At 38.3% G+C, this 10,357-nt stretch overlaps 1 protein-coding gene across 1 annotated transcript; it reads right to left on the bottom strand.

Annotated features, from left to right (window-relative positions):
• Positions 1 to 4,710: 4,710 nt before the first annotated feature.
• Positions 4,711 to 9,957, bottom strand: LOC137498479 (uncharacterized). The gene is made up of 3 exons (XM_068226027.1): positions 9,453 to 9,957; positions 8,902 to 9,163; positions 4,711 to 7,367 (listed from the first exon to the last, which is right to left on the bottom strand). Exons 2-3 carry the CDS (start codon positions 9,158 to 9,160, stop codon positions 7,138 to 7,140), a joined length of 489 nt encoding a protein of 162 aa, XP_068082128.1. The 5' UTR covers positions 9,161 to 9,163; positions 9,453 to 9,957; the 3' UTR covers positions 4,711 to 7,137.
• Positions 9,958 to 10,357: the final 400 nt, after the last annotated feature.

Genomic DNA, 10,357 nt, shown 5'->3' with positions numbered 1-10,357 from the left:
GACGGAGGTTGTGAAGCGAAACTGGCACCGTAGACAGGTAATCATAGGTTCGAGAAAGGCTGATGAAACCAGCAACCTAAGAGCAGCTAATAGAACAGCCTGGTTGTACATAGGCAAACTTCATCAGAACATGGTGAGGGAGGATATTATTAAATTCCTTCGAGATAACAATATATCTGATGACATTATTTGTGACCAATTAGACACAAAAGGTACAAAGAAGGCGTTCCAAATTGGTATTGGATTTGACCACCTAGAAAAAGTAAATAACCCAGAATTCTGGCCAGGGAGGATTTTGGTGAGGAGGTATAATTTTCGACCCCATAATGGCTCGGGTACAATGCTCCCAACCAAATCCTGATAAGGACGACAACGTTTTGCCTACATCAAAGATTAAGCTACTATTATGGAATATTGAAGGACTGCTGAGCATGACAAACACACTAGAAGAGATGATACAGGAATTTGATGTAATAATCCTAGTGGAAACATTTTTAACGCATGCGTGGCAAACTAGTAGACATTGTTCAACATTTGTCATGGCAGTAAAACCTCCAGTAGGGAGGCCCAAAGGAGGCATTGCATGTCTGTTCACTGATCAATTCTCACCATTTAGTGTACAATACAGATCTACGAACATTTTAGTAGTTCGAACCAAGCCGTGTGTATGACTGTGTATTTCCAGCCAGATTTCTCATCAACTGAGATTGTTGAGGAAGTTAGTAAAGCTTTAACTGTGACTACTAGGGATGATGCCATTATCCTTGCCGGAGACCTAAATTGTCGCATCGATACAGAACATCGAAAATCAACAGAAGTTTTGGACTTCTTAGAAGAGGAAGGTCTTCGGTTGGTGAATGCCTCTGACATGAATACCTACATGTCTCATAATGGTGCTAGCACAATAGATCTGGTGTTTATAAACTCTAAGTTTGTGCCGATCAAGCAGGAGGTTATTCTCGAGGCGCAACGGAAACACCTACCAGTTGCAACTTCCTTACAGCTGGAGAATAGGCCTAGTACGCTTGATACAGTTAGAGACCGTACAAAAATAAGTAGGAAAAGTAATCCGTCTCTTATCTGTGGTGACGATAATCAAACGATACTTAACCTATTACGAGAGGGTAATCTTATTTAAACCTAAGAATTTTATATTTTTGTCCGTATTGAACTGAGAATGGAAGATAGGAAAACTTAAAGGGGTCCACCTTTTCAATACAAAAATGTAATAGTTTATTTATAACATGTATTTGCACTTGGAACTAGTTTCGACGCTGTTTGGCGTCATCATCAGCCAAAATGTGGGAAATAGGCCAGCATGTAGGCATTTATATTACACAAGGCGTTACATTAAACAATACACATCTTACAAGGAGATAAAAACAGGGACGAATATAGAAACAAATGAATCGTTGAGAAAGCAAAAGTTGTACATATTAAAAATAACCTTAACCACACATCTTGCAGTGCGAAAATATTCTTCTTGAATGATTCCTTAATATAAAACACACGCGCACACATTTCTGAAGAGCCAGCAGGCAGGACAAAGTAAAGTGAAACCTTAAGAGTTCTTCTGAGAAGAAAATAGACAGAACATAGACAGAATGATGAACCCTTCTCAGAAGAACTCATAAGGTTTCACCTTACTTTTTCCTGCCTGCTGGCTCTTTAGAAGTGTGTGTGCGTGCGTTTTGTATCCAGGGATCATTCAAGGCAAATATTTTCGCACTGCAAGTTGTGTGGTTAAGCTTATTTTTAATATGTATAACTTTTGCTTTCTCAACGATGCATGTGTTTCTACATTCGTCCCTGTTTTTATCCCCTCGTAAGATGTGTATTATTTAATGTAACACCTTGTGTAAAAAATTGGGTTAAATGAAGGAGTCATATCATGTTCAAGATCATGCTTTCACGTCTCTGCACAACATTTAAAATGAAATTTACCGTTGGTCTTTATAGCTATTGTTGAGAGTGAAGGAGAATTTCCTGTTGTGTATGTTTATCAGGAACTCAAGGGAGACTTCATTAGTTAGTCGGAACATACAAAAAATGATGAACTCTTCTCAGAAGAGCATGAGTAAGAGATGACTCTCAACGTTATTTTTCACTTCTGTACGCAACGGCTGCGCAAAGATCGCCAGGAATTGCACATTAGCGCCTCTAGTGAGCACAGGGCTGAACTAAAATTACCGGGCGGGCGATTTAAATCGTTTAGCGCGCGGAGGGTCCCCAGGTTCTCCCCCCCCCCCCACTCTTAAATATTATATTAAATATATTTTTGTTCTTTTTTTTCCTTGTATTTTTTCTTTCATTTCATTTTCTTTCTTTCCTTCTTTGTTACCTTTTTCTGAAATACTGCATTCTGAAGAACAATACACCTGGAGGTTGGCCTGTGCTTTATTATTATTATTATTATTATTATTATTATTATTATTAATTTTTTGCTGGAGAAAAGAAGCTTACCAGCTTGTGCTGCTTATTATAATTATTTGATTTATGGAGTTATATTTTACTTTTACTAATTCACAAAGCCATGAAGGATGGGAGTGACTGGCCTTGCCTGTGCTGCTTTTGTTTGTTTCTGCTGAGAAAAATGGAAGCTAACTCACAAAGGGAGGAAGGAAGTGACCAGAAGGTGAGTGGAATTGGCAATCCCTATCTCAGATTAAGACCTATGACAGAAATAGGCACTAAAATCCCCTCGTACATCAGTCCTCTTTAACACTACTTAAGCCAACCGTAACAGTCAATAGTATCAAGATATGCCACTTATGCAGGAAATAAAATATAAATACAATGTAAGAAAGAAAACCATACACAGGAACCACAATGATGAAAGGAAACTCATATGATAAGGAGGGAGTTTGTAGGATTCAAAGATAAATTGAAATGAAACATGATCTGTTGATATTCTACCTACTATCCACAGTGTTACAGGTATAAAATTGTGTAGAAATTTGCACAAAAGTTTTAGTGATCATAGTATATCATAATATCATGACATTACATTCAGCAGTGTTAATCATCAATTAATATTCATCAGCCAGAAAACTATGCAATACAACACAAATACAAAATCATTCATTTAGGAAAGAAAGACTGGAACTGACAAGTTACAACATAATACTTTTCTCTCTTATTGCAGTCTAACGTTGCACTGACATTGCAAAAGTTTTCAGCAACACCATTTGTATTTTCCCAAGGAACTTACTATATGATAAATCTTTCAGTCTGTCAAAAGAGGCACCTAGGGCCACACATTGAGAAATATTGAGATTTGTACTTCTTTTGCATCTACTAGAGGATGGCAAATCTCTGGCAGAGTAGTGTTTGAAGAAACCAAGACATGATAGCACATACTCTGTTCCTACATACTGCACCAAAACACAACATATCATTCAATCAGTCATCTGCATTTAGATGATAAACAATGTCAAGCTACAAAATTGTATGCATCCCGTGTATTCATTGATCTGCACTATTTACAATACTTAAAAATGTTCTATTTTATGTGACAGTAGGATATACCGTATCTAAATTTTTCTGCTACATGGAAAAAGATGGAATCATGAATATGTTTGTGGGTTTAAAAGACAAGAGAGCGCTTACAGATTCTGTGATTGTTCCCTCTTACAACATGCAGGAGGTACAAATAATGCTTCCTTTCAGTCCATCCGCAGGAGAGGAGTTCCAATAAATGGACAGAAATATGTAGCATCAGGATCTACGTACAATAATATGGCAGCTGATCCAGCACAAAACATTACCATGCCAAGTCACAACATAGCTCCGCCTATTAAGAGCTATGTCCAAGGAATTGTATGCTAATTTAGTACAGTATTATGAACAATATGCTGCTACTTCCACAACATTATGGTGTGCAAGGGCCTTTGCTGTGATCTAGACGAAATGCCTGTTGAAGACAGTGCCATTTGTACCTACTGTATATCGAAGGCGGAAATCTATGTTGGTGGTTGCAGAGTAAGCTGATCTGTGGTCTGACAGCATGCACTCCACCCGGCCAACCAAGTGGGGAGCCTGGCACAAGTAAGCGGAAACAATGCCAAAATTCAATTAAGGGCTGCGTGGTTGCCCACCCCCTACCCACAGGGGGACAATTATGATAAGGCTAGTTTCTTTACGTTGCACTGACACAGATAGGTCTTATGGCGACGATGGGACAGGAAAGGCCTAGGAATGGGAAGGAAGCAGCTGTGGCCTTAATTAAGGTACAGCCCCAGCATTTGCCTGGTGTGAAAATTGGAAACAACAGAAAACCATTTTCAGGGCTGCCGACAGTGGGGTTCGAACCCACTAACTCCTGGATGCGAGCTCACAGCTGTGCGCTCCTAACCGCATGGCCAACTTGCCCAATACTATGATAAGGAAAGTTTGTAGAACTGTTACCATCACATCAAGTGAATGGGTTACCAACATCACAAAATTCACAAATATTAATTTAGTTACTTGGACATTGCATACATTTATTTATTTTTTTATTTATTTATTGGTGACAAAAGGTCCCATGAGCCTCTGGCTCGTGATAGGGACAATACAGTACATACTTTTTTAAGGCAACACAATAATTACATTTCATATACAATGGCTTTTCTGTAAAGTGACAAGTACTTTTTTTTTTTTTTTTACATGTTAGGATCATAATTTTTCAGAAGTATATTCAGATATTGCATGGCTGTAATATACTAAATATGGACAATATATATATTATTGTATTAATTAAAGCAAGTTATATAGAGATTATATTACGATATCTGTAAAAGAGTAATATTCCTTCAGTTTTTTCTTAAAACATATAACCGATTTAGAGTTCTTTATAACAGGAGGCAACACATTATATTCCCTAAACATTGATGATTCTATGCCTTTCACTCCGTACTTTACTGAATTAGAATGAGAGGGATATATCCTTAATGATCCTCTAGTTTCATATCCATGAATTTCACTAAAATGGGAGAAGTTAACAGTAGAATGGGTTAATTTCCTGTCTAGCTTATACATAAAGACTGCTGATGAAAATGCAATTTGTTTATGGAATGGCAGAATATTTGACTCTGAAAAAACTTCATGTGATGGTTTGAGGAAGGGGAATCCATACATGATTTTGATGGCTCTTTTTTGTAGGATTTCCAAATTATTAATGTAATCTTTCCTACATCTTCCCCAAATAAAGCTTGCGTATGTTAGATGTGGGTGGATCATTGCATAATATATACACCTCAATTGTTGATGAGAAAAATTACTGTATCTTAATCTGTGCATTATTCCTATCAAAGGGGTAATTTTGCTGATTACATAATCAATATGGCTTTTCCAGGAAAGTGTTGAGTCTAATATTATACCAAGATACTTAGCTGAGTTGACTCGCTCTATTACTTGGTCCTGTAGGATAACAGTGTTAGCCGCTGTTATCTTATGGGCTGTACATACCAGTACATACTTTTGTATAGGAGGATGTGCATACAAACTGCAAATAAGAGAGGAGAGAGCATAATATATTTCCTGTGTTCTGATGAGAAATGTTCTCCAAAATACAAGATTTTCAGTGAAACCTCCTTTGGTAGAAATGAATGCTTAACCAGAACTATGACTTCTTTACACAAATCATTCACACAATATCACACGACACTTCCACTTCAGTATTTGAATATTATCATACAAATGATGATCTCATATAAAGGAACAGACTATGAGTTCAGTAAACCACATGTTTGAAAGGTTCATTGCTCTTGAAAATAACTCCACATTACAGTTTTTCACTTCCCATTTAGCAGATATGTTTCATGATGTACTTAATCTCCCTATAATAATATTAATAGTAATACTAATATTAATGATAATAATACATGTCCCATGAAGTTTAAATAAAGTGTTTGATTATATAACAATTGTAGGGCAGGAATTTATAAAAGTCATTATGAATGCAATTAAGACAAATGGGGGTCTGAAACATGCAGATGTATGGCATATTTTGAATTACAACACTGAACATGAACTTAACATTTTTCCACCTTTATGAACAATTATAATGATGTTCTGGGCTTCATAATGACCACATTTTTTTGCCTATGAGGCTCATACACCGATTCATGGCAACGACAGAATGGGCCTCAGAAGGATGCAACTGTGGCCTTAATTACGGTATGGCCTTAGTATCTGCCTGCCTATTGCAAAGAAGGGAAACCATCTTCAAGATAGCTGACAGTGGGGTTCGAACCCACCACTGCCCAAGTGCAATTTCATAGATACATGACCACACTGCACAGCCTACTTGTTGGGTCTTTTGTAATACAAAATTAAATATATTACTAAACAATCATTAGCATTCATAAACTGAAATTGCGTAATTTGAATGTAAAATTAACAATAATAACATTAGCACCAGTGTTCTCCCCAGAAATGTTTGTCAGGCGGGTGGCAAGAATGAGTAGCCGGGCGGGGAATACTACGTAAAACTTCAATATGAATATAAATTTCAATTCGTTCCCCTCAGGGCGTTAACAATAATATCAGACAGGTAAATATTAACTGCACAATTGAACTATTTGAATGTTATTATCATGAACAAGTTATAAGAGAGTACGTTGAACGTCTAGTGTTCTATTGCTCCTTCCAAATCATGTAACACTGGACTTAGGCCTCCCACTTGGTTGCTGTGGACATGTGGACTGCCTTACAGGTTTGTGATGTCATACGGAATAGAGGGCTCGCATGCGATTCCACGCTAATCCAGACCCCTGCTCGCGACTACATAGTGGTCAAGCTAAACATTTGATCTCTGATGTAACTGATGCAATTATGGTAATGATTTATCATTTAAATTGGCAGATTTACAGTATTTATAGGTGAATTTGGAGTACCCAATGACTCAAATGTGTACCTATTAATAATATTATGTAATTAGCATATATCTAGGTTTAGTCAAGCGGTCTCTAAAACCGGCAGGGTGGTGCACCCATTAGAAAGGTCCTAGGGAGAACACTGAGCACATAAATACCAAGTAGTGAAACAACAATTACAGTCCACAGGCTGAAGAGAATAAGAAATTACCTCAATAGTTCTTCATAATAACAACTCTTTACAATAAACGACATCCACTCAGGAAGGGAAGATTTCTTTCTAAGGGTTATATATCACTGTCAGCACAGACGAGCGATGACTCATTAAAGGTTTATTCGTAGTAGTAGCAGCAGGCGTGGAGATGGTGGTGGCAGCAACAGCACCGGTGATAGTAGTAGTAGTAGTAGTAGCAGCAGCAGTAGCAGAGGCAGTAGGAGTGCAGATGGTGGGAGCAGCAGTCATAGCAGCTGAAGGCCTTGGCCGAGGACCAGACTCGTGTTCAGGCACACCTACATGCACAAGAAAAAACAGTAAGAATGGTACCATTTTTTCCTCCTCTACTACAGTGAATGCAGGGTATTGATTTTCAAATCTCATAATGTCATTCATTCATAAACATGTATTATGGTTCTTATGGTCCCTCTATGGTTCTTACAGTAGGCAAAACAGCAATAAAATTACATTGAGCATATGATATTGTCCACCTAAATATTAAGCACTTGAATACATTAACAGTAACTGTATTGAGAGATGTCATACAACTGTTTTTGCTCCATTCATGTTCAGTTGAACTTAAGGAAGAAAACCTAATTGTACTTGCACATGTTATATTCACTGAGTCCAGAAAAGATCCCCTACATGCTGAGAGGATGTTGGAAATAAATTCAAAATGGTACATTCAAATGTTAGAAATTCCCCATCCCCTCCCCCCATGGGCCTGGTTCACCTCTGCTTAGCCAACCCAGTCACTCCAAGCACCCCCAGGGTCACCTGTGCAGACACCAAGTCAACGTAGATCACTGACCAGAACTCCTGCCCTCAAACCATCCTCTAAATGAAGAGTGGACACTGCAGTTCAGCACATAATGAAAGCCATCAAAATAGTGAAAAATAAAGAGCCTGTAGTTCTGGGAGGTGACCTAAGTTGTAGAGTTAATACACCATATCAAAAGACAATGATTATACTATAATTAATAAATGATGAAGGATACAAAGTAATCAACAACTCAATGGAAAAGATATACATAACCCTAAACAGTACAGTACCACTGACTTAGTTTTTGTGAAAGGCGCCATTGTATGAATTCTAGTGCAACAGATTATGTACACAGATCCGGGAAACATGATGGTAACAAGCAGGTAAATACTAAACAATGTCTTGTCACAAAATAAAGTATGAATTCATGATGGCAAAACAACTCCAGATACTATTAAACAGTGGGGTGAAGTATTACAGGGTGATCTATCAGTCCGCTTCTATTAAATATTGCCACAGCAGACGTTACAGAAATAATTCTTAATGCAACCAAATTGTACTTATACGCTGATGACCTAGATATAGGTTCTTACAACAAAGATTATCTTCAAGCAACTATGGTCAGCCTTGAAAAATATTCTGAAGACAACAAACTTAAAATTAACCTGGACAAAACGGTACAAATGGTTTTCGGATAAAGAGGCAGTTAGGATAGTGAGCTCATTTAAATACCTCGCCTTCACAATACAGGCAACGTAAAGCCATTGATGGATTATAACAAGGAATAACATTTGCACATGTGTGCACTATTTTGTTAATAATAAATGTTAGGTATTTCAGCTACACTCTGCCTCAAAGAAATGTACACATTTCAACTTACAGGTAAGGCAAGCTCAGGTATGACAGGCATTATAGTAAATTTCATTATGAGAAGCGAGGTTCCCCCCTCATCTGGCACTGATGAATTTATGATCATTACCTCTGGAGAGCAATTTGAAATGAATCACAGGAAAATGTGATAGGTCACAGTACCGGTACTGTGAACAACAATAATAACAACTACTTACTTCTTTCCGAGACAGCATCTTTATACAGCATCTTTGATAGGGGTCCTGGATAGCTGGAGTGACGAAAGTGCCCCGAACACACAGTGCTGTTCCCCAGCTGCTTCGGGGGAAGCTGCCGCAACCGTTCGACCTCCACAACGTCCAACCATTCTCTGCAAATGTCAGGTCTAGCAACAGGGAAATGATGAAATAAGATTCCCTGTTGCCGGCCTTCTTCGCTATCTGTGTACATTCCACAGATCTGACACTTTTCGTGCATGGTCTGAGACATGAAAAGAAATAGAAGAAAATATTTAAGGACACTGTAATCAGCTTATATTTTTACTGCTAATATCAATACTATCAAAACGATAGTGGCTTATCAGACATAATATAACATTACATCAACTGAATTTTAAGGTGTCTGTTTCAAGTAGGCTTATGTAACTATCATATCAACCACCATGCAAAAAGGTAATAAAAAGGTGACAGTCAAAAATAATAAAAATACATTTTTGGGAACAGAAGCAACTATCAATCATCAACTTATTAACTTACTTAAGGATGCTTACCTCAAATATCTTGTACTTTTTCTTCAAACACGCAAACGAAGATAACAGATATACGCATCCAAATCAAAGTGAAGCAAAATGTCACAAACGTCAAAAACGTGGTCGTCCCACGTGGTCCAAGGTGTCAAACTCAAATCGACCAATAGCAATCGGAAGATGTTTCTACCAATAGGAGCTGCCGTATTCGTCACGTGGGCTATGGGTGAGTGACGTGTTGTACAACAGCGCCCTCACAAGAGTGGAGGGCGAAAGTATTCAGTCTGAGCCGAGCCCTCGGAAGGGTAAGACCTATGCCGCTGTCAAACCCTTGCTAAGTTAGGCTCGTCAGTTGGGACTTAGCACACCACCCAAGACGCAAGGCTAGTGCATACCGTGGAGGCCACTGCATAGGCTACTTGAAGCCACCAGCAGTGCCAATGCACTATGAGAGCTATGTCTCATTTCCAAAAATTGATGCCTGCCTGGCCATCAAATGATGTGGATGTTGATTTCCATAGGGAACCTAAAATATTTGTCCTGAATGAGTAAATTTATAATACCAATATAATGGTCCGTTATTGGACATTATAAATTTTCCAGCTAACTCATTCTTGGTTGCCTGCGTTTCGCCCTCGTGTGCTAAGTTAGGCTCGTCAGTTGGGACTTAGCACACCACCCAAGACACAAGGCTAGTGCATACCGTGGAGGCCACTGCATAGGCTGCTTGAAGCCACCAGCAGTGCCAATGCACTATGAGAGCTATGTCTCATTTCCAAAAATTGATGCCTGCCTGGCCATCAAATGATGTGGATGTTGATTCCCATAGGGAACCTAAAATATTTGTCCTGAATGAGTAAATTTATAATACCAATATAATGGTCCGTTATTGGACATTATAAATTTTCCAGCTAACTCATTCTTGGTTG

The sequence above is a fragment of the Anabrus simplex genome, chromosome 1 (assembly GCF_040414725.1).
Source record: "Anabrus simplex isolate iqAnaSimp1 chromosome 1, ASM4041472v1, whole genome shotgun sequence".
NCBI classification, from domain to species: Eukaryota; Metazoa; Arthropoda; class Insecta; order Orthoptera; family Tettigoniidae; genus Anabrus; species Anabrus simplex.
Note: the sequence above shows the minus strand (reverse complement) of the source record. Positions and strands in the feature narration are given on the sequence as shown.

Coding starts and splice junctions, on each gene's coding strand:
- LOC137498479 (XM_068226027.1), bottom strand. CDS start 9,160: ATGCACGAAAAGTGTCAGATCTGTGGAATGTACACAGATAGCGAAGAA. Junction 7,368..8,901: donor AGATGCTGTCTCGGAAAGAA/GTAAGTAGTTGT, acceptor TTGTGCATGTAG/GTGTGCCTGAACACGAGTCT.